This window comes from Colobus angolensis, unplaced genomic scaffold, assembly GCF_000951035.1.
Source record: "Colobus angolensis palliatus isolate OR3802 unplaced genomic scaffold, Cang.pa_1.0 Scaffold550, whole genome shotgun sequence".
Lineage (NCBI taxonomy): Eukaryota > Metazoa > Chordata > Mammalia > Primates > Cercopithecidae > Colobus > Colobus angolensis.
Genome location: NW_012119044.1, coordinates 52,528 through 77,871, shown reverse-complemented (window position 1 = coordinate 77,871; position 25,344 = coordinate 52,528). Strand labels below are relative to the sequence as shown.

The following is a 25,344-nucleotide window of genomic DNA, read 5'->3' as shown; positions in this document are numbered from 1 at the left end:
GCCTGGCTAATTTTTTTGTATTTTTAGTAGAGACAGGGTTTCACCATGTTGGTCAGGCTGGTCTCAAACTCCTGACCTCAGGTGACCCGCCTGCCTTGGTCTCCTAAAGTGCTGGGATTACAGGCGTGAGCCACCACACCCAGCCTAGAAATACATTTTTTAAAATATGCTTTTCTTCCTATGTGAGGGAGATGTTTGAAAAACAAACATCTGTTTTGCTCATAGTGGGCCTAGTAACACTATGTCAAGTTTGATTGAGAAATAAGTTATTTTTACCAAAACAATAGTCCTATAAAATAAAAAAATTACATAGGTAATTTTCTACATAATTGAAACTTTTAGAGCCCTTTTTCCTGAAAAAAATTTAAAAATTAGATTATGTACTTCTTTTCATTAGCATTATGCTCATGACTCAGAATTTCTTCAGGCTATTAAGATATAAAACAGTTGGTTTATAAAATAAGAAGCACCAGATTTCTATATATTTTGGATGCCAGATTATCTGCTGTTAATAATTTTCCTGGCTGTTAGTGATTTTTTTAAAAAAAGCGGTAGCTATTAATATGCTTCCATAGAGCTCCTTATCCTTGTTTAAGTTTTGCTTTTAATCTTCTGTGGGCTAAGAAGGCAGTCAAACTGGTGAGAATTATGTGTACACCCGGAGCCCACTGCCTGAGTCGAAGTGTGAGATTTGCCGCGTGAATAAAGGGCATAAATATCGGTATCTATTCTAGTTGTTCAAAAGATTTGGGTTTATTTTCCGGTTTTGGTTATGTTTCAGAGAGTAGGATTTGTCAAATAAATAATGTGTTATTATGTACATCAAAGAGCTAGTTAAATATTAGGTACTTTTCCCCCATTTCCATTATTCCAGCCATAAGACCTTTGGAGATTTTACTTAAGCAGAAAAACAAATATTTTTAGTTTCACTGAATGATACCCTGAGTTAAGCACTGTTCCATGAGTCTAATCTCAGCTCCATGACTTACCAATTACCTTTTCAATCCTCTGCACATCAGTGTTCTCATGATCTGAGGTCTACTTGTAGGATTCTGGGATCCTAGGGCTATAATTTGAGGGCTAAAGCGGAGGCTTATTGGAGAGAGGATTTCTTTATTAGTAGGAGGTCAGACTGAATGAACTCTAAGATGTATTATTTATTTATGTATTTACGTATGTATGTATGTATGTATGTATGTATGTGAGAGGGAGTCTCACTCTGTTGCCCAGGCTGGAGTGCAGTGGCATGATCTTAGCTCACTGTAACCTTCACCTCCCAGGTTCAAGCAATTTTCTTGCCTCAGCCTTCCGAGCAGCTAGGATTACAGGCACGCACCACCACACCCAGCTAATTTTCATATATATATATATTTTTTTTAGTAGAGATGGGATTTTGCCATGTTGGCCAGGCTAGTCTCGAAGTGCTGGCCTGAAATGATCCACCCACCTCGGCCTTTCAAAGAGCTGGGATCACAGGTGTGAGCCACTGCACCAGGTGTAAGGTATATTCTTAAGATTAGACAATTCTGTGACTCACTTCTAGAAGACAATTCACAAGTATCTATCAAAGTAAAATTTAAATACCCAAGGGAGATAATGGCTTATCTGTTCTAGCCTGCTTTTCCATTTTTCCCGAGTCATAAGTTCAGAGTGCCATTCTCGGAAATCATTATTTTCTTTTCCTCAGGCCCCAAATTTAAAGCCATTAAAAGTTTATGAAGCAATGAAATAAATTAAGGAAGACAAGGCAAAATATGCTCATACTGGGCACAGTGGCTCATGCCTGTAATCCCAGCACTGTGGGAGGCCAGGGTGGGTGGATCGCCTGAACTAAGTCTGAGACCAGTCTAGACCACATGGTGAAACCCATCTCTACAAAAAATACAAAATTAGCTGAGTGCAGTGGCATGTGCCTGTAATTCCAGGCACACGGAGGTTGAGAGGTTGAGACAGGAGGATGACTTCAGCCCAGGTGGCAGAGTTTGCAGTGAGGTGAGATCATGCCACTGCACTCCAATCTGGGCAACAGAGCCAGACCCTGTCTCGAAATAAATAAATCAATTAATTAAATAAAAATGGTCATATTGAGCTTGTTATAAATTCTCTTTGTAGCAACAATTGAGACACTTCAAAAGAGGTTAATTGAAGGGGAACACCATGGCTTGCTGTTTCAGGTAAGATATCTCTGATACATGTTCAGTTACTATGGAGGAAAATGTTCAATTCATGTAAGATTTTGAAGCTAATTTATAACAGACAATGACTTTAATCATTAAGTTAACCAGTTTAGAAGAAAATGTTTTGGTGTATTTTGTTCTCTTGTGCACTTAAAGTATTCAGCAAAACAAGAAAGGAGATCTTATGTTAGTGGCTACTGACAATGTCTTCTAAAGAGGAAGCATTTCAGAATTTTCTTTGCCCCACTACTATATCTATTAGCAAACAGCCAGTTTTTCAGTCTTTCTGATAGTAAGGGCATATCGTTCAATTTATAATATGCTGAAATTTTGAGTATTCTTCAATAGGCTTTGATATAGTTACTGTCTCTTTTTTCTTTCTCGTATTTAAATTAAACTTTCCATTTCTTTCTGTGTGGGTCATCTTAAGATATCCCTGGTAGAGTTAAGTGTATTTCCTTCCCTTATGATAGTTGGTGAATCTCCTTTTTGTTCAGAGATGAAGAACATTAGGGAACAGCAAAGCAGCAAGGTTGCCACTGGAGGAAGATGATGGAGGAGGAAAGAAAGCAGGGTGATATTTGCATGTATCTGTTTCCAGGGCATCATGCAGACACATCTGTTAAAGCAGGAAAAAAAAAGTTAAGCTAGGCAGAGTGCCTAAAAAGCCCTCTGCAATAAGTTGAGCTGGAAAAACCTCCATATCTAAAGATGCTTTAATCATCTCAAGAACACCAACAACATTTCTATTATAATGTAACTATGCTAGATGTGAATCTACCTCTTGGATTAAGGCAATAATTTCATAGCTGTCAAATTTTCACAGTCACCGTTTTCACTACTCTGAGTTACATCTCTAACAAGCTGCTTTAGCCTCTGCCTCAAGATTTCAGTGACAAAGCCATTCAGTTTCTTGTTCCTGATCTTCGGACTTCATTCCTAGATCAAGTAATGGGGAAAACACAATAGGAGGTTTACAATTACAAATGTGTTCCCTTGGAGTAGAATACAAGATAAAAAAACTTGTCAATTTCACCCACTTTAGGTAGTGTCATATCTTCTATTAAGTCTAATGTGTTTGGTATCTTTGACCCTTTCATCATTCTGTCTTTGAATACACTCTACCATTTTCTCTTGACAGAGCTTTTTAGATGAGGAATTGCCTCACTATGATTCCCTGTCCTGCACAGATGCAATTCAACAACCTCTTCAAGAAAAATTGGTAATTGCAAGCTTTTTGAAAGTATTTAGGTAGTAATTGTGAATCAACAGCTATCCTGTAATAGAAAGCTAAATCCAGTATGTATCAGTAGCCTTAGAACTGTATATATTGCTTTTATCAAGAGATTATCAAATGAGGCAACACATAGCTATTTTCGTAAATGTACACATACATACACACAAACCTGGTTTGTCCTTTGTTGCCCAGGCTGGAGTGCAGTGGCGCGATCTCAGCTCACTGCAATCTCTGCCTCCCGGGTTCAAGAGGTTCTCCTCCCTCAGCCTCCCAAGTAGCTGGGATTACAGCCACACGCCACCACACCCGGCTAATTTTTGTATTTTTAGTAGAGATAGGGTTTCCGCATGTTGGCCAGGCTGGTGACCTCAAGTGATCCACCCACCTCAGCCTCCAAAAGTGCTGGGATTACAGGCATGAACCACTGCGCCCGGCCTGTTTTACTTTTTAAAATTGCAGTATCGCGAAGAATTATGTAACTAAGTTTATTCCTCACCTATACCTCTTTCCTCAAAGCCTTTGTTTATGTCAAAGTGTCAATTATTTGGAGTTGATGATGTTAGCATTCTGTTAGATTATTAAATTGTGAATTTTAAATAAGAATTATAATTTACTCATGTATACCTTTTGATCAAACATTTGAATGAAAGCCTTTTTACTTGACATCATTTTCTTCTTGATGTCTCTCACAGGGTCATTTGAGGCTCATGATATTCTTTCTACCTTTGAAAATGGAGGTAGTAGATTATGAAATATATGTTACATTCCTTTAGATGGCTACTAATAGTTGGTTTTCTGTTCAGAAGCAGTGTTGCCACAAACTATATGGTGGTCAAGAAGCAAGAATACATCAGACACCCCTGGCCTTGAAACATACGTGCTGGTACACACCTCTGCTGGGTAAGCCACCCTTCTATACCTGCTTAGACACAAGTAGGGGTAGAATTCTATTTGAAAGGGAAAATAACTAGTTGTAATTACATTTGTATAGGAAAAATTGTTGAATACTTGGATATTTATCCCTGAATTCAGTCAATCAATATATATTTGAGTACCTACTCTGTGCAAGGCACCATATTATGCATGATAAAGAATAAGTCCTGGCTAGGCACGGTGGCTCGTGCCCATAATCCCAGCATCTTGGGAGGCCACAGCAGGTGAATTGCTTGAGCCCAGGAATTCGAGACCAGCCTGGGCAACATCTATACAACAAACAAACAAAAAAGAAGAAGTCTTAAAGTAGATCACAGACTAGCAAGGAGACAAGACCTGGGCTCAGAGAAGTCAAAGATGATTCCATAGAAGAGGTTAGAGTTGAATTGGCCTTGAAAGATTAGTTGGCTTTGGAAAAGCAAAAAGCATCAAAAAAGTATTCTAATGGGTGAGAGTAACATGAGCAAACAAAACAAAAAAATAAGAAGAGAAGTAAGAATCAAAAACCTTAAGTGTTTGAAAAAGAGCCAAAGGTAGGCAAGTCATTTTGAAAACAAGAGGATTCGGGTTGAGATACAGTAGAAGAGATATTTGGAGAAGGAAAAGTGGAGTGTGGGTCAAATTTATACTCAATGCCAAGAGAAAGAGCTTTATTCTAAGAAATGGTCAAAGTAGTGACACCTCTCAGCATAACATGGATGCAGTTAGAAGCCAAAATTAATGTCTAGTTCTGAAATGACAAAAGAAATGATTGTCAAAGTAAGTTTAAGAAGGAATAAAGAGAAAAGTAGAGTGATTTGGTGATCATTTAAATTTGAGAAGGAAAAACTATTTCTAATGGAGTGTCTATTTTGTGTCAGGCAACATAGATTAGTGCTTTATAGAGATTATTCACAATAACTTAATCACCACCACCAACAGTGGGAGTCCTTAAACAGTGCTTGCTGGCCAGGTGTGGTTGCTCATGCCTATAATTCCAGCACTTTGAGAGGCTGAGGTGTGCGGATCGCTTGAGGTCGGGAGTTTGAGACCAGGCTGGCCAATATGGTGAAACCCCATTTCTACTAAAACTACAAAAATTAGTCAGGCATGATGGTGCACACCTGTAGTCCCAGCTACTCGGGAGGTTGAGGCAGGAGAATCACTTGAACCCAGGAATTGGAGGTTGCAGTGAGCCGAGATTATACCATCACATTCCAGCCTGGGTGTCACAGTGAGGCTCCATCTCAAAAAAAAAAAAAGAGTGCTATGTGCCAGACACAGTTCTATGCTCTTGACATATCTATTAACTCATTTAATCCTCACCACATCCCTATGAGGTAGATGTTAATATAATTATCATTCAAAAGATAAGGAAACAGAGGAACATTGAGTTAGTAATTTGCCTAAGGTCATCTGTCACTTTATACATAAGCAAACTGAGGCTCAGAGTGGCTTATTTATTCAAGATCACACAATTGGTATGTGGCAGAGCCAGGATCTGAACCAAAAATTTCTGATTGACTCTAAACCCTGTGTTTCTTCTATTAAACTCTGCTGCCTCCTATACTCAGAAACACACATAACAAGATGGTTTTCCCTAATAAATGATTTGTGATCTCAACCTATTTCCCCTACCAGTCTTTGATGGGTTCTAATTACCATGTCTGATGCTTTTCTCTTCTGGAGGCTGCAAAATTGTTGTGTAAAAGACCAGATAGTAAATATTTTAGTTTCTGCTGTAATTACTCAACTTTACTGTTGTATCACAGAAACAGCCATGGACAATGTATGAACAAATGGGTGCAGACGTGTTCCGGTAAAACTTTATTTTATTTATTTATTTTTTGAGACAGGGTCACACTTTGTCACTTAGTGGCACAAACACAGCTCACTGCAGCCTCAACCTCTTGGGCTCAAGTGATTCTCCTGCCTTAGCCCCCCAAGTAGCTGGGACTACAGGCACGTGCCATCACACCCAGTTAATTTTTGTAATTTTTGTAGAGTTACAAAACTTGTAACTCTAAAAAATGTTGCCCAGGCTGGTCTGAAACTCCTGAGCTCAAGCAATCCACTTGCTTCAGCCTCCTAAAGTGCTGGGATTATAGGCGTGAGCCACCACACCTGGTCACAGTGAAACTTTACAAAAACAGGCAGCTGACTGGATTTTCGCCTGCTGGCTATAGATTGTTAATCCCTCTAGTTGCTTAGTGGGCAGGGGTTTTCTGGCCTCTCCCACACTTAAAAACCTTTTTTAAAATTATTACTTTTTAAATATTATTATTAGAACTAAAATTATTATTTTATATATATTAATATTACTGTCATTCCCAAATGCTTTGTCAAAATTAAGCATTTGACATTTTTACCCTCTGTGATTAGGCATCAAGGGAGTTTATGCTAAAATGTTAATAGAAGTGGGTCAACTTTCACTTTTTCTGTCTCTCAAGAGGGAAAGACCTTATGCTTCAATACAGTTTGAACCAGAAATTGGTCTCTATTTTTATTTTTTTTCTGTTCTACTGCAGATGCCTTATCTCTGGATAGTTTTACAGCAGTTCCAACCCTGGAATCAACACCTTTCTCAGGTGTAGCCAACCAAATCCACGCTCTGCGTGAAAGGCCCACGTATGGAGAAGTAAAGGGCGGTGCTTTGGATATAACAAGACGACACAAGTAGGTTAAGAGCAAAGTTTACTTACTCTACTCCTCATGGGTGGTCTATTCCCCTTGCCTAACATTTTAATTGGTTGGATTTTTCATAACGTGAGATCACATCTTTATTATGGAACTTCTCTAACTTCCTGAAAAATTTCAATTTCTTCCTTTTTGCTTTCTTTTTTTTTGAGATGGAATCTCGCTGTCTTGCACAGACTGGAGTGCAGTGATGCGATCTCGGCCTACTGCAACCTCTGCCTCCTGAGTTCAAACAATTCTTATGCCTCAGCCTTCCAAGTAGCTGGGACTGCAGACACACGCCACCATGCCCAGCTAATTTATGTATTTTTAGTAGAGATGAGGTTTTGCCATGTTGGCCAGGCTGGTCTCAAACTCTTGGCCTCAAGTGATCTGCCCTCCTCGGCCTCCCAAAGTGCTGGGATTACAGGTGTGAGCCACCATGCCCAGCCGAAAATTTACAACTTTGAGATAAAGTTCTTGCTGTAGTTTTCTTGGAGTGTAGTTTTCTTGCTTTCCTTGAATTTCATAATACCACTCTAAAACTTAAAAGACAAATTAGACTACTTAAAATGTTTCCAGTTTTTAGGAATATACCATAGACTGCTAAGTTAGCATAGGTAGATTTTGATCATAATTCTCTTTCTTTCACATTCAAGGTTAACACATCTTTGGGAACCTGTCCTTGTCCCTGCACCCTACCCTCTTCCTCTTTAAGTACTCAGACTAATCTTTCAATCTAAAGGAAAAACACACTCACCAGTGGAGTGTTTTTTCCTACTGCAGTCTCAACACCACACTTCCGATACCAGATGTGTGGGGTTTTTTTTCCCCACGCTCCAAGCAATTTTCCACACACCAATCACTTCTTCAGCAGACATGAAATGGACGTCCAATAATTCAGTTCAATTCCAACATTATCTACCTGGAAATAGCATCTGATTCCACAGGTTAAGGGCTCAGTTCCACAAGGCCGGTCCCTGTTTGAGATGCCACTTGCAGGTTCCAGACTGTGACATGTGCTTCTGACCAACTCTCTATAAATTGGGGGTTCCCAAGACCCCCTTCTTGGGCTCAAATAATTTGCTAGAGTAGCTCACAGAACTCAGGGAAACACTTTCCTTACATTTATCCTCTTACTACAAAGTCTATTTTATTTATTTATTTAAATTTTTTTTTTTTGGAAGCAGGGTCTCACTCTGTCACCCAGGTTAGAGTACAGTAGTGATTTGGGCTCACTGCAACCTCGACTTCCTGGGCTCAGGTGATTCTCTCACCTCAGCCTTCTGAGTGACTGAGACCGCAGGTGCCTGCCACCACACCCGGCTAATTTTTGTTTTTTTGTTTTTTGAGACAAGAGTCTCACTCTGTTGCCCAGGCTGGAGTGCAGCAGCATGATCTCAGCTCACTGCAACCTCTGCCTCCCAGGTTCAAGCGGTTCTCCTGCCTCAGTCTCCCAAGTAGCTGGGATTACAGGCACTTGCCACCACACCCAGCTGATTTTTATATTTTTAGTAGAGACAAGGTTTTGCCATGTTTACCACGCTGGTTTTGAACTCCTGACCTCAGGTGATCCGCCCACCTCAGCCTCCCAAAGTGCTGGGATTACAGGTGTGAGCCACAGCACCTGGCCTTGTATTTTTTGTAAGACAAGGTTTCTCTGTGTTGCCCAGGCTGGTCTTGAGCTCCTGGACTCAAGTGATCGTCCCATCTCAGCCTCCCAACATGCTGGGATTACAGGGGTGAGCCACTGTGCCAGGTGACAAAGTGTATTTTAAAGGATACAAATTAACAGCCAGATGAAGAGATACATTGGAAAGGTTTGGAAATGTCTCAAGCACAGGAGGGTCTGTCTTTGTGGAGTTGGGGTGTGCCATCTTCCCAGTACATGGCTATGTTTTAGTTCACCAAATCAGAAGCTTTCCAAATGCTGTCCTTCCAGGTTTTTATGGAGGCTTTAGTAGGCAAGATTGATTAAATCATTGGCCATTGGTGATCAGCTCAGCCCGTCTCCCCTCCCAGGAGCTTGGCAGGGTGGAGTTGAAAGTTCCAACCCTCGAACCACAGATTGGTTCCCCGGCAACCAGCCCCTCATCCTGAGGCTATCCAGAAGCCCACCAAGAGACACCTCTTTAGAACAGAAGATGCTCGTAATACTCAGGAAATTTCAAGAGATTCAGGAGCTGTGTGTCAAACACTCCTATCACTCAGGGAATTACAAAGGTCTTAGACACTCTGTATCAGGAACCAGGATCAGAGACCAAATATTAAAGATTCCCCTAGCACCTCTGTCTACAAGGATTTTAGGAGGTCTGTCTCAGGAACTGGGGGCATAGATCACAATATCAACAACATCCTGCTAAGTTAACTTAGACAGGTTTTGGTCCTATTTCTGTTTCTTTCACACTCAAGGTTAACAAGTTTTTGGGAACCTATACCTGTCCCTGACCTCATCCTCCTTTGGTGCTCATTTGCACCTGCCTTTCAATGTATACAGACTCATCTTCCTTAGGAAACATTCAAAAATGTCAGTGCATTTTGTGAGGAACTAATCTACCTCAATAAAATTTCCCTTCTGTATTGAGGGTGAGGAAGAATGACTTTGAATTGCAAATGTTTCATTTTCATCTTTGGCTGGATTCTCTGTTGTTTGTAACCTCTCTCGGATGGAGGTGGGAACTCTCTTTCATTATGTGTTACTTAAACCATGAACTTAATTAGAAATTTGATAAAATTGGGACTGGGCATAGGGGAGTGAGAACTATGTTATTGTTTAGTATCTGCTAAGATTTGCAGTTTTTTCACCTGTAGTAGGTAACTCTACTTTCTACTGCCAGGTGCCCAGGCCCCACAAGTGGCCCCAACCCAGGAACAAATCTCTCAGGCTACATCAGGATGAATGATGACCCAAGCATGGAAGTGAGTGTTGGACTGGATTTTGGTTTCATTTTCAGTGTTAGCATATCCTGTTCTTTTATGGGTATTCTTTTTCCCTGTCTTTTTTATTTTTTAAGTATTATGGATATTCTTGTAGCAAGTCTGAGTCTGCTATTCCAAAACTCAGATGTATGAGAAATAGCAACCTTTGAAGTCAAGAAATTAAAATTATTTAGTTTGAGGGCTTTCTACCCTGTGTTTAGTATACTCTGTGGGTTATAGAACCAAAAAGAGATTTCAATGAAGTGGGCTAAACTTTTGGTTTGAGAGGCAGGCTGGTTTGGGACTTAAATTCACTAGTGACTGTAAGAAGCCTCAGATTCCGTTGATTCTCCAAGAATTGAGATCAAGGCTGGATAATCTTTGAGGGCTGGTACCCTTTGTCAAAGACCACAAAGCATGGCCATGTCCATGGAGAGTAGTCAGGTACTAATTGACAGAGTTAGATGCTAATGTGACTTTTCTACCCGAGGAAAGAATAATACTAAATGACCTGAGAAGGTCACTTAGGTCACTCTCTCTATCTTCGAGATGTGGTTGGAATGCCTTCCTCAGTCTGTAGCCTGAGCCTCGTGATCTTCTCAATCAAATGGAGCAGGCAGTTCTGTTTCAGGATCTGGCAGTCCATCATTCTTCTTTCTTTTACATTTTAATTGAGATATGACTCACCCACCAGACAATTCATTAATTTAAATTATTCACTTAAATGACTTTCAGTATATTCACAGAGTTGTACAACCGTCACCACAATCGGTTTTAGAATACTTTGATCACCCCAGAAATAAACTGCATACCCTTTGGTAGTCTCTCCCTGTTTCCTCCTGTCTGCAACCCCCAGCTCTAGGCAACCACTAATTTACTTTCTGTCCTATAGATTTGCCTATTCTGGATATCTCATATAAATGGAATCATACGATACGTGGCCACCTGTGGCCAGCTTCTTTCAGTTAAGGTTCTCAAGGTTTTCAGCATAAGGTTCTCAAGACTCATCCATGTCATAGCATGATATCAGTATTTCATTCATTTTTATGGCTGAATAATATTCCACTGTATAGATATACACCACATTTTGTTTCTCCACTCATCAGCTGATGGACATTTGAGTTGTTTTTACTTTTTGGCTATTGCAAATAACGCTACTATGCACATTAGAGTATTGGTTTTGTGTAAACATGTTTTTGATTCTTCTGGGTGTGTTCTTGTGGCAGTTACTGCATCACACAGGAACTATATGTTTAATGTTTTTGAGGAACTGCAAAACAGACTTCCAGGGTGGCTTTGTCGTTTTACATTTCCAACAGCAAGGTATGAAGATTCTAGTTTCTCTGTATCCTTACTAAATATTTGTCTATTTCTTATTAAAGCCATCTTTGTGGGTGCAAAGTGATACCTCATTGCATTTGTGGTTTGCATTTCTCTAATGATTAATAATGTTGAACATCTTTTCATGTGTTTGTTGGCCATTTGTATAACTTCTCTGAAGACATGTCTACTCAGATCCTTTGCTCATTTTAAAGATGGGATTATGTTTCTTTTTACTATTGAATTGTACAAGTTGTTGTTATTCTTCCTGTTAAGTGTGTGTATGGCATTTTGTTGTTGTTGTTGTTCATAAATACCTGTCTGAGTAGCTAAGAAAAAGAAAGAAAAAGGAAATGAATCTATTTTGCTCTTACCTAGAGGCCAAGGTGGGCAGATCACTTGAGGTCAGGAGCTCAAGACCAACCTGGCCAATAGGGTGAAACCCTGTCTCTACTAAAAATACAAAAATTAGGTGGCGGGCACCTATACTCTCAGCTATTTGGAAGGCTGAGGCAGGAGAATTGCTTGAGCCCAGGAGGCAGAGGTTGCAGTGAGCCGAGATTGCGCCACTGCACTCCAACCTGGGTGACAGAGCAAGACTCCATCTCAAAAAATAAAAATAAATTGTAAAAATTTAAAAATTTAAAAACTATATTTTGCTCTTACCTAGCAATTCTTATAAAGTTTTAGTAAAGGACATTGAACTTGGAAGCTTACAGGATGTTTGGTTATTAGTAATTTCCCTTTTATCTGGCACTGAGTTTACTAAGAAGAAGGAAGAAACAAATATCAGTTGTGTGCCAGGAACTTTGTACAAAAGCATTTCCACATGCCATGTGATTAATCTTCTCCACACTTCTCTGCTTTTTACAAAGGAGGCAACTGAAGTTGAGGGAGTTACATAACTTGCCCATGATCACTCAATTAATAAATAACAAACGTGGGATTAAAATTCAGATTTGTCTAGCTTCAAATGATACAGGTCTTTTTCATGGCCACTCTTAGTACACTGAATTTAGACATTTTAATCATTATCACTTAGCATTACCTTGAAAGTGTTTTCTTAACTAAGAAATGTACTGCCTTTTTTATCTAAAAGGACCTCCATATTGACTCTTATTAGGATATGTGACTGTGTGGTTTTGTCTATGGTCTTGATACCCATTAAGAAATAGGAGCTGGGCTGGGTGCGGTGGCTCACGCCTGTAATGCCAGCACTTTGGGAGGCCGAGGCGGGTGGGTCACCTGAGGTCAGGAGTTTGAGACCAGCCTGGTCAATGTGGTGAAACCCTATTTCTACTAAAAAATACAAAAATTAGCTAGGCATGGTGGCAGGTGCCTGTAAAACTAGCTCCTTGGGAGGCTGAGGCAGGGGAATCACTTGAAAGTATCTGGGAGGAGGAGGAGGTTGAGTGAGCTGAGATCATGCCATTGTACTCCAGCTTGGGTGACAAGAGCAAAACTCCATCTGAAAGAAAGAAAAAAGAGAGAGAGAGACAGACAGAGACAGAGAAAGAGAGAAGGAAGGAAGGAAAGAAAAGAAAAAAGGAAGGAAGGAAGGAAAAGAGAGAAAGGAAAAGAAAGAAAGAAAAGAGAAAAAAAAGGAATAGGAGCTAACAGACATCACAATCGAGCCTCCAGTCACATGCTCCTGTAGGTTCCCTGAAGATTTTCTTGTGTCTTCTGTAGTTTGCAACAGTCCAGGAATTAGTCTGTTGGCTGTACCTTCTGACTGATCCCGCCAATTCTCAACCTTCCCATTCCAGGTTTCTGCCCCACTGGAGCATCTCGACAGCCTGGTAACTGTACTCTCTGCCTCCACCCCTTGTCCCTTGAGCAACTCCCCACCTACCATCATTTTATACTCACATCATCTTTTAAGAAAATAGAAAGCTCTCCTTAGAAAATGCTTTTCTAAGCATTGTCATTGGTAGTAAGAACAAGGAATTAGAGTAAAATATATGATATAAATTATTTTAAAAACATAATATATGTTTATCATCCCAGTGGAACCCCCAAACAATGGGTGTTTTCTTAACTCCTTGTCTCTACATGATAGATTCTGTCAATCTCTACAGCCTTATAACAAACCACTTGACCTGGTGTTCGAGTACCTCTCTAAACTGGTTGCAGTCTACCTTTTTACCTTTATTTCCCCATTGTTGTGTATGATTGTGCCTGTACGTCAGCCAAACCAGGTAGCCTGTATTGTCAGAATATATCACACAAACCTGTTTGTGCTGTTTTCTTTGCCTAGAACAATGTATGCTTTTCCGTTTATCAAAATTCTATTAGACTGTCAAGGCCCATTTCAAAAACCAATAAAAACATTTTTTTGTGGTAGCATACAATGTTGACATTCAAGCATCTCCAGTCCTTCTTGAGGTGAAATCATAATGGATTAAGAGTGGAGAGATGAGGTTTTTCTGTGAGTTGGCCTCTGTGACTCTGGGAAAGTTGTGTTTTCAGGCCTGTTTCTCGTTTCTCAATGATCCCACTCAGAAAAAAACTAAGTTCACTCCCTTCCTTGAGACCCTTGTAACTCTCTGTTCCCCCCATTTCTTATCACCTGTATGCTGGCTTGCATTGGAGTTATTTATTTTCTTATATTTATTTGTGTATTAGGTGATAAAATTGCTGTACAGTACCCTTATTTGGCCATTAACCAATGCACATGTAACACCCTGCATAGGATTCCATACAGTAGCTGCCCAATAATATTTGTTGAATACCTCTTTATTTAGGTTGTATTCACTAGAAGGTCTGTTTAAAACACTGAGAGTGAGCACCCAATTAGCTTACTGCTTTCTGGCTCATTTCTTTTGGCTGGTGCTCCTAAGAACTTGAGATTTACTTTCTGTTCCTTCCCCATATTCACAGAGGAAGCTGTCTTCTAATATCTTTCCCAGAAGGCACAGTGCAAGATAAAAGTGAACATCATTATTCATAAACAGGTCTTGGAGAGAGCAAAGAATGCTAACAAGATTAATGTCTCAAAAAGAACATCTCATAGTAAAATAATTTGGAGCCCTGTTTGGGACATTCTTGAGAAAAAAAAGAACTTCTTTATTGACCCAATAAATTCATTTATTTGGGATGTTTTGGTGTAGTTAGGAAAGAAGGAAACAAAATATTTCTAGTCCTTATCTTTTGGAGATTCATTCTGAAATATTTATGGACAAAAATGTTATGATATCTGGCATTTGCTTCAAAACAAGGCAGGTGTAGGTTTAGAGGGGCAGAGTTTGAAACAAGATTGGCCATAGGTTGGTAATTATTGAATCTGCATGATGGATATACCAGGATTCATTAGATTCTTTGTTCTGTCTACTTTTGTATTTATCTGAAAATTTTCCTAGTAATGCTGTAGAATCTTTAGCCACATATCATAGGCTGTAGAATGAAGCACACCTAGATTCAAGACTGGCTTTATTACTTATTAGCTGTGTAAATTTGGACATATGGCCTAACCTGTCTGAATTTGCTGTGTCCCCTGTGAAATAGACATTGATTTTCATAGTTCTTTAGAGGATTCAAGTAAACACACACAAATATATTACATACATACATATATTTCCACATATCAGTATCACTGAGTTCTGGCCTAACCTGTCCATAGAAACAAACCAAGTAGGTCATATTTACAGGCAAGGCACTGCCTCTCAATGCCTTGTTTCCCCACTTGCTGATGACTAAGAAGGCCTTTCCTTTCATGGAGTCGTTTCCCAAATTTCCAGTGATCACCAGATGTGCATACCAAATATATCCCCATGTTCTTCAGGCCTCACCGACTAGTGGCTTCCATGTAGATTTTCAACGTCTTGAGAAATTGTGGGGCCAAGAAGTTGGTTTCGCCACTCACGTCTCTGCGGTTCTTTTGGTTAGTTGTCCACACTGTCCTATAACAACAGAATTGATTCTTCCTTCTATCTTACTTCAGTCTCAGCTCTGACCCTACCAAGATACTCTGTAACATATGCAAAATACCTGGATCATAGTGAACACTCAAAAAGAAAATTAGCTGCTTATATTACCTAGAATCAGAATTATCAGTAGCATGAAGGCAGAGGATATCTTGAAACAAGCCAGTGATCTGGAGATGAATTTCTCTGTTTTTCTTTTGGTTGTTAAAAAAATTCCATATACCAAGTATTAAGTGTCTTGTCTCTCTTTGAGTTATCCTTCATGTTATTACATGTTTTTGTCTAAGATATAGTATCACTGGGAGGAGGTGATTTATTAAGGCCAAGAACAGGATCAATTTAAAAATATCTCGGAAGATTTTCTGGCTATTGTCTGTCCTGTTCTTCCAAGTTGTGTGTGGGTGCAGCATTAATAACCTTGGAGAATAAATAACATTGCCAGTTGCAAAATTGGAACGTGTAGAAGTTGACTGATAACTATATTATAAATGAACCTGAAAGTGGTGGGTGTGACCTGTAGATCTGAGGGTGTGGTTTACCTTTAGTTAGAAAGAGAAAAAATAAATGCAAACCTATAAGCAAATTTAGCTTTGTTTAGGTTCCAGCAGTTCTAATCTTTTAAAATTCAACTTAGCGTTCTTCCTCTTTTGGGAAGATTTAAACAGACACTGGGTCAAGTCAGAAGTAGGCCTATATAGACTCTTTTTGTAATTTTTTTGTTCTCAGAAAATCACATTAATTTACTTAACAATTATCTAAAATGGGTCAAATAGTAAACATTATGTTGGAACCATAAATGTTTATTAGTGGAAGGTTTCTGATCACAAAATCTGTAGTTTAATATTTCATATAAAAGAGCAAAAATAAAATAATCCTGGGAGATTAGGCCAATAATCTTGAAAGTTATTTTTTATTGTTCTTTATGTTGTTCAATCTAAATATTGAAATAATATTGCTCTGTGTGTGTGTGTGTGTGTCTCCTGTGTTTGCTGACCCAGCCCGTGGGAGAATCTGTTTCATATTTTCCATGAGTACTTTTGCTACCCCACCCTACATTAGACTCTTGCTGTCAAAAGCAAATGGGCTGGACCATGGATTTTTCATGTAAATGTTATGCAGGTTAATATTTGAATGGCTTGGACAGAAAGAGCATTCTTCCTGCTCTGTGCTATCGGCATGTGTTAGATTCATTGACTTGAGCCAATCTTCTACATGTAAGTGAATCTCTCATCTGAACTTTCTTTTTCTTGTTCTTTATTTTCCTTGATTTTAAATTATATCTAGTAGATTATCTTTCACATGATCTGTCCAGGTGTCACAGTTGGTGCGTGCTGGTTATGTTCTGCTGTGGGCCTGGGTTGCTGGTTTAAATAGAGGTGACTTTAGAAGCTGGAAGAAAAGAACCCAAATGTGGAATGTTTTTGTCCCAACCCCTTGAGGGTTTCATCTCCAACTTTCATGAACTATCGTCCTAAATTTGAAACCAGATTAAAAAAAAAAATCTTCTTTACTCTAGTTATTCTCACAAGAAGAAAAAAAACATTTTCATTAGACCAAACTTAAGAAAACTTAGGATTGGGATATGTTGTATATTGGGCTGTTTTCTGATCACTGAGTTTTATAAAGATGAATACTTCGAGAATAACGTCCAGTTGCTTACTTTGCTACTGTTCCAGAACAAGGTAGTATATGGCTACTAAACAGGCAATTTCTCCAAAATCACATATTTGTTTAATCAATAAATGTTTTGTATTTATTGAAAGACTTCTAATTACAATGTTTCACATCTAAGGTATAGGGCAAAAGAAGGCCTTACACAGAGCATTAGGGCAAATGAGACTGATATCTAACATAATGGAGGCAAACTGTATTTTTACTGTATTTATTACTTTGGCTTTAAATAATAATCAGACCTTTTGTTGAAAAGGTTTTCAGAAATGATGTGCTCCCTTTTCCCCAAATTGGAAGCTGGTATAATGGAATAGAAAATAAGAACTGCATTCTCTTTTATATTTCTTAAATATGAATATCCATGATTTTGACAGATATAAAATGAAGCCTTTTCTGACAATGTGTACAGTGTTTTTTAGTTATAGTGCAATAATAAATGTTATTTCATGCTACATATAGTAACAATGTTTTTATATGTGTTAGGATATTATACCTTAGTATTAATAAATCAATTCTTATTGATTTTCATGAAGTGTTACCCTCAATAAAACTGAAGGATATTTAATTTTCTCCATTTTATAGCTTCCTTTGTTTTCTTTCTTTCTTTTTATTTTTTATAAATCAGGGTCTTGCCCTGTCACTCAGGCTGGGGTACAACGGTATGATCACAGCTCACTGCAACCTTAACCACCTGGGCTCAAGCAATTCTCCTGTCTCACCCTCCCGAGTAGCTGTGATCACAGGTGTGCACCACTGTGCCCTGCTAATTTTTCAGTAGAGATGGGGTATTGCCATGTTGCTCAGGTTGGTCTCACACTCCTGACCTCAAACAGTCCTTCCACCGCAGCCTTCCAAAGTGTTGAGGTTATAGGCGTGTGCCCCTGTGCCTGGTTCATTATATATATATATATATGATAGTATAGTTAAACATATAAAAATTACTAAGATAATTTCTTTAAATATTTTAAAAATAGGGCCATTTTCAGTTAACTACAATTTAAGGTACAATTTCTCTTTAAAATTGAATTCAGATATCCCCACTCTGTTAATTCTGCCCTGTGCATATTACTTTCCTCTGTGGCATGCTGCTTATAAATTATAGAGTAGGATTTGTATTATATATTTCAATCCATGCTTGGCCTACAGGCTTCTTCAGGATAAGAACTGTGTTTTTGTATATAATCTTTAGCCCTTGTCACTGTTCCTAGCACAAAGTGGACTTTGGATGAAAGTTTGTCGAATTAAATTAAAGTGGTGTCATGAGAGGTTTCAGTCATGTATGATCAGACTCAAAGTCATTTAAGGCAGAAACAAAATGAAATAAAAAAGAGAGAAAGTTGACCAACATCATTGATACAGGAGTATTAGGTATAAATCCTTGCTTTGCAAGTTTGTGGATTTTTCTAAACATTTGAGGTGAACATCTTACAAGTTCACGTTAAAATCATCTACCAGTCTAAGACAATAATTGAGAAAAGTCTTCTCCTCTCCAATAGCCTAAGTTAGGGTATGCCCAAGTTGGTTTTGTTTACAGAGGAGAGGACACTGTATTTAGTTCAATATGTGTTTGAAAGCTGACTCCACCATTCTGACTGGTCTCAGGAAATGACTTTATTAACTGGCCTTCAGTTCGTTACCTGTAATAAGTAAATCTTTCCTTGCTAAAATCTACTGCTAAGGTTGTTGGGAGAATTAAATGAGATGATACATTAAAGGGTTCTTGTAAATTGTAATGTGCTAAACATATATAAGCTGCTGTCATTGTACTGGATAAATACAAATTCAGCAAACCCTTAGTAAACCTGTACTTTACTTGTCTGTGACTGTGGGAGCTACCTTCTTGGACTGATTCTAAATACCGTGTGTGATATACAGTATTCCCCCATGGGAACCCGTTGTTGGTTGTGACAGTTAATAAGTTCTGTTTGATTATGGAATAACTAAATGCCTTCTTTTTACTTTGTGCAGGTTTTTGATGTGTCTGAATGGTTTCAGTTTTAATTTATTAAATTTTAATTTATTTTTCTGAACTAAATCAAATAATTAATATACTAGAAAAGCTTGTTATTAGAAACGAAACTATGTTCTCACTGTATTTTTTGAAAAAGAAAGTTGTACAACTTTAATGCCCTAAAGTTACCCCCAAATTAGGAATTCCTTGTAGAAATTAAGAGGTTCATATGAAACTTTCAAACACTTGCCCTGGCAGGCTGGGACTACAATTTTGTTAACCTCTTTTTGAGCATCAAGTGATAGGTGCTGACTTAGATGTAATCCTTCAGATCTCTGAGATATGGATTAAGTTTGAAATGCATGATTTTTCTAGCTAGAAAACTGAGAGCAATTTTAAAATCACCAGGTCAAAAATTTTAGGTTGAGTACTATTCCCACACATAGAAATGTTGTTTCCTGCCCTTGTAGAATTTTCTGTTTAAAGAAAACTTGACTTAAGCATATGAAATAAACCCTGTCTGCCATTTGAGTTTAGAATTTGTTTTGCCCAAAATTTTTATCAGATTTTCTTTAAATATGAGACTTGTAAATATACTTAATATTGGATTTTTGGGTAAGTACAGCTTTGAGGAAGTGTGTATATCCATCTGCCCTATACCATCCCATTCCCATATCCTTTCCAAAAGAGCAGAGTAAATATGGGTTCGTTTAGAACTGTATGAAAATGTTTGCTTAAAACAACCTCTTTGGAATGGAAAATGTCAAATTGTTGAACTTTTGTCTCCTTTCTTTTTCCTTAAGGAGAATGGTGTTGAACGCGTGTGTTCTGAGAGCCTGCTGCAGTCCAGGTTTGCTTGTTTGTGTTGTGTGTGTGAATTTGTATGCATATTTAGTTGGTTTTAAGAGAATTATTTGGAACTGACATTCCAAAATATGTTTGCTATCTTTTTGGCAGGGAATATTCCTCACTACCATTACCCAGACACACTTCATCGACAGATAGTACTATAACTTCAAGTGGTAAGTGGATTTGGAAATAATACTAAAATAGACTGTTAGTATTATAGCTTTCAGCCTGATGTTCTGTGACCTGCTGGGGTGTGAGCAAATGAGAACAACATAGGCAAAGACTCTTTGTGCATAGTATAGTATAGTTAAATATACTATACTATAATATTATGTGCATAGTACTCACATCATTTGTTTCTTCCTGTTGACAGATCCTGGATTAGAAATTCTGAATATGGCTTCTTGTGACCTTGACAGCAGCTCACTCTGTAAGAAAGAGGAGGATACAAGAACAGCTTCTCCCATGACAGAGGCCCAAGGTAAAATGTTGACAGGTATAAGCGTGATTTTCATTCTAAAACACTAAGCAAGTCTATAAGCTAGTGAAGTAACTATCCACACTAACTCAATAATGTTATTTAACATTAATTTTTTGTAAAATAATTCTTATAAAATAATTTTGAAGATATAGTCTGCAGAAAGGAAATCCAAGTGGTAACTAACCATGGCCCTTCACAGATAAGAAGGGTATCAATTTTTTTTGATTTTGTAGCCAGAACAAAAATTATGATATAATGTAACGGGACAAATATTTCCTATGGCAAAGATTGACTGGAATTTACTGGGTTTCAACTGTAGCACAGAAGTGACATCATCTGCTTAGGAAATTCTTGGAATCCTAGTTCAAATTTATCAGGTTAGAAGAATGAAGCAATTAGCGATGGTCCACCCAGAGGCAAGAGAACTAACCAGATGGTTTGTTGGGTCCTTTTCTACTACTTGACTCTGAAAACAACATAGTTATTCTCTACCGTTCCCAGTGAGACACCACTTTAGTTGACATTCATAGGAGGAATAGGCTCTAATCCGCATCAAAATAATAATAATAATAATAATAATAATAATTAATAATAATAAATCAGTCAAGGAAAATTCACTCTTTTTTTTTTTTTTTTTTTTTGAGACGACCTCTAGGTCTGTCAGGCTGCTGTGCAGTGGCGCCATCTTGGCTCACTGCAAGCTCCGCCTCCCGGATTCAAGCCATTCTCCTGCCTCAGCCTCCCGAGTAGCTGGGACCACAGGTGCCCGCTACCACACCCGGCTAATTTTTTTGTATTTTTAGTAGAGACGGGGTTTCACTGTGTTAGTCAGGATGGTCTCGATCTCCTGACCTCGTAATCCACCCACCTTGGCCTCCCAAAATGTTGGGATTACAGGCATGAGCCACTATTCCCAGCCAAGGAAAATACAGTCTGTTGTTTGAAGTCGACATTTAAGTTTGAGATATAGGTGCTAAAATAGAATAGCCACAAAATTGCAGAAATGGAATCCATTATATGGGTTAATTACAGAATGCCTTTATACTCTACCTTACGTCTAATAAGTAAATCTTTTAATTAAAAATACATCGAGGTTCCATTTGTGACTTATCATATAGACAAAGATGCACAAATTTGATTACACTCTGTTGGTAAAGTTGTAACGACAAAAGAAAAGTGCTACAGGGAATGTAACTTTTTGTAAATATAGTAGTCTCCTTTTATTCACTGGGGCTGCATTCTAAGACTGCCAGTGGAGTCCCAACACTAATGATAGTGCCAAATCCTATATACACTATGTTTTTGGCTATATAGACATACCTAAGATAACTTTATTAATTAGATATTTACAACAACAACTAGTAATAAAATAGAACAATTTTGACAATATATTGCAATAAAACTTATGTGAATGTGGTCTCTCTCTCAAAATAATATTATTGTGGCCGGGCGCGGTGGCTCACACCTGTAATCCCAAGACTTTGGGAGGCCGAGGCGGGCGAATCACGAGGTCAGGAGATTGAGACCATCCTGGCTAACACGGTGAAACCTCGTCTCTACTAAAAATACAAACAATTAGCCGGGAGAGGTGGCGGGCGCCTGTAGTCCCAGCTATTCGGGAGGCTGAGGCAGGAGAATGGCGTGAACCCGGGAGGTGGAGATTGCAGTGAGCCGAGATTGCACCACTGCACTCCAGCCTGGGCGCCAGAGCAAGACTCCATCTCAAAAAACAAAACAAAACAAACATATATTGTTGTATGTAGTATTTTCAGACCGTGGTTGACAGCAGGTAACTGAAACCATGGAAAGTTAAACCTTGGATAAGGGAGGACTACTGTAATATGGAGAGAAATGTTCTAATATCTATCAAAATGTTGAATGTATATATCCTCTGATACAACTATTCATTTTCTAGGAATTTATCCTATAGATAATATGTACACACATCCCAAATAACATATGCAAATGCTTACTATTGCAGCATTGTCTGTAATAACAAAATATTAGAAACAAGTTAGAACTTCTACCGATAGAAGATTATATTTTGCATATCCATGTAATAGAATACTAATATGCAGGCATAAAACATAAATAAGGAGCCTTTTTTCTTATAATAACATAAAAAGACTACTGTTTCTTGGGGGAAAAAGTACAGAATGTTGTGTATGGTGTACACAATTTTGTGGGAAAAAAAGGACAGAAAAAGTTGGTTTTTGGTGCACGTGGGGACGGTCTTACTCTGTTGCCCAGGCTAGAGTACAGTGTTACAAACATAGCTCACTGCAGCCTCAAACTCCTGGGCTCAAGCGATCCTCCTGTCCCGGGTTCCTCAGTAGTTGGGACTACAGGTGCAAGCCACTATGTTCAACTAATTAAAAAAAAAATTGTGAAAATGGGGTCTCACTATGTTTCCTAGGCTGGTCTCAAAGAAAAAGTTTTTATGTATGCATAAAATATCCCTGGAAAGCTAAACAAAATTTAATAACATTGTGTCTAGGGAGATAAACTGGATTTCTGGAAGTCATAGATGGGAGGAAAAATTTTCACTGTAAAACATTTTTATGCTTTTTGATTTATGAACCATATGAATCTACTACTTGTCCTAAAATGTTTTAAAAACTAAAATAAGGGCTGCGCACAGTGCTCATGCCTATAATCCCAGCACTTTGGGAGGCTGAGGCAGCAGGATTGCTTGAACTCAGGGGTTCAAGACCAGCCTGGGCAACATAGTGAAACCCTTTCTCTGCAAAAATTACAAAAATTAGCTGGGCGTGGTGGTGCATGCCTGTAGTCCCAGACACTTGGGAGGCTGAACGGGGAGGATCGCTTGAGCCTGGGAGGTGGAGGTTGCAGTGAGCTGAGATTGTGCCACTGCACTCCAGCCTGGGTGGCAGAGTGAGACCCTGTCTCAAAAAAAAAAAAAGGAAAAAGAAAAAAAGAAGAAGAAAACAAAAACTAAAATAAAGTTTTCATAAGGAAAAAAATTGATTGTATAGCTGTGAAGAAATTGCTTACCATTTTGTTCTTATTTCCATATAAATTGTACAAATATAATACATGTTTTAAATACTGTTTCTCTTAAAAAGAAAGAAACAAAACCTGTCTGTATCTGCTGACCTTTGTGCCTGCACTGAACTAAATGTAGGACAATGGACTGAGTAAACAGGAGAATAATTATCCGGTACATTTCAGTACAAATGAAGTACCTAAAAATAAACAGAAATTACCAAAAGGAATGGCACAAGTTAAAAGTGCATGTTTTCTTCTTGGTTTCATGACATTTAATTTAGAAAGGTACCATGTTTTAGAAGGATATCATATTTTTTGTTATCTGCCTTGCATATATAATTTTGAAAGAAAATCTGTTAAGCTATTAAAAAAGCTACTAAGTTACTAATTGTTCATCCTTCTGCCCTCCATTTTCTATTATTGTACCAGTGATGTGTTCGATTACAAAAAGCAGCAGCGGCCTAAAAAATGATTTTTAAAAAATCCTATTAGAAGGCTATTTGTACAGATGTTCACTTCTCTTAAGAAATCTTCTACGGCCTTAGCAGCTCCATCCCAATTCTGAGTCAATGGGCATATATACATTTTTTGTAGTTCATCATTTGTCTCATTTGTTAAGACCTTTCTCAGTTACTGGACAGCCCATATTGCCACCCTCACTGTTACCTTCTCTTTTACTTGCTCCTGCTCCCCTAACTGTTGTGTGTGTTTCCTGTTTCTCACAGGCATGAATCCAGCTCATGACAATACTGCATTCCAAGACTCTACGAGTAAGGATAAAACCATATTAAATCTGGTAAGGAAATACATATGTTCACAACAAAGGTAGTGATATCTTACAATGGTAGAACTACCCCTTTAAGTTTGCAAAGTAGTCTTTGAAGTATTTTCTTATCTATCCTTTCAAAATACTATGAAGTTCGTATAATTTAATAATTTATAGGCAAAGTAGTTAGGCCAAAGTGTTTTTGTGACTTGTCTAAAGTCACACAACAGGGTCAGAGCTGGGACCTCCTAGTTCCACCTTAATTTATCATTCATTCATTCATTCGCTCACTCATTTATTCATCAAAAGTCAATTGGAAACAAGCTAAATATTTCTCATTAGAGGACTGCTTAAATAAATGAATACATTAATAAATGAAGTTGAATAAAACGGTGTTATCTATCTTAATGATGTGTTCTAATCAGGTGAAGAAACAGATAATTACTGAATAATTAGAGTGTGCTTAGTGATTTGAGAGAAAAAAATGCTTGAGATGGCAGGCCAGAAAACATGTCATGGAGGAAGTGCCACGTGAGTGGCCTTGAATGTTTTACAGTTGCATGGTAAAGTTCTAGAAAACAAAAGGATAGCTGGAAATGATTAGAGAAAAGAGTTAAATTCCTTCCTTAAAGAGAAAATTCATTAGGCCCAGAGTGGTGGCTCATGCCTGTAATCCCAGCACTTTGGGAGATCGAGGCAGAAGGATTGCCTGAGGCTAAGAGTTTTTAAGGCCAGCCTGGGTAACGTAGGGAGACCCTGTTTCTACAAAATATAAAAACAAATCTGCCATGTATGGTGGTACTTGACTGTTGTCCCAGATATATGGGAGGTCAAGGCAGATGGATCACTTGAGCCTGGGAGGTTGGGGCTGCAGTGAGCCATAAGCATGCCACTGCCCTCCAACCTGAGCAACAGAGCAAGACCCTGTCTCAAAAAGGAAGAAACAACAACAACAACAACAAAAAAAAACAAAGAGAGAGAGAAGACTCATTTCTACTTCTGTGAATTAATATCATTAAAGAGTAACTACGGATCTAATTCCATGATTCTTCAAGGGCCTTGCTTATGTCTTGGTCCCTCTGTTGTATGCGTGGAGGGGTGTGTGTGTGTGTGTGTGTGTGTGTGTGTATGTGTGTATGTGTATTATTGTTTCCTTCTCCTCAATATACAAGCATTGTTCTAGTTAAGCATTTGGTTGCAAGAAACAGAGACCCATGCAAGCTAACTCAAGAGGAGGCCATGGCACAGACTTGGGGCAAAAAAGTAGATGAACATTTTCAGCATTTCATTCTGAAGATAGTTAAATGATTAGATTTGTGATTTGGAATGGTGACATGATGTCATTTGTTTCCTTTGTTATTCACAGGGGATTGATTGCAAGAACCCCACAGATACCAAAATCAGAGAATGCTCAAGTCTCTTATATAAAAATCGCATAGTATTTGCATATAAC

At 38.4% G+C, this 25,344-nt stretch overlaps 1 protein-coding gene across 4 annotated transcripts in view; it reads left to right on the top strand.

The window, feature by feature from the left end:
• LRMP (lymphoid-restricted membrane protein) overlaps positions 1-25,344 on the top strand; it is an 84,209-nt gene that overhangs the window by 35,411 nt on the left and 23,454 nt on the right. Inside the window, exons 6-14 of one of the 4 annotated variants that reach the window (XM_011961439.1) lie at positions 2,113-2,174; positions 3,319-3,399; positions 4,218-4,314; positions 6,855-7,002; positions 9,840-9,921; positions 19,590-19,636; positions 19,744-19,808; positions 20,009-20,116; positions 23,851-23,921. In XM_011961439.1, the coding sequence (XP_011816829.1) occupies positions 2,113-2,174; positions 3,319-3,399; positions 4,218-4,314; positions 6,855-7,002; positions 9,840-9,921; positions 19,590-19,636; positions 19,744-19,808; positions 20,009-20,116; positions 23,851-23,921 (761 nt within the window). The remainder of the gene's footprint in view (positions 1-2,112; positions 2,175-3,318; positions 3,400-4,217; positions 4,315-6,854; positions 7,003-9,839; positions 9,922-19,589; positions 19,637-19,743; positions 19,809-20,008; positions 20,117-23,850; positions 23,922-25,344) is intronic. The other 3 variants (XM_011961440.1, XM_011961441.1, XM_011961442.1) reach the window with 3 other exon arrangements.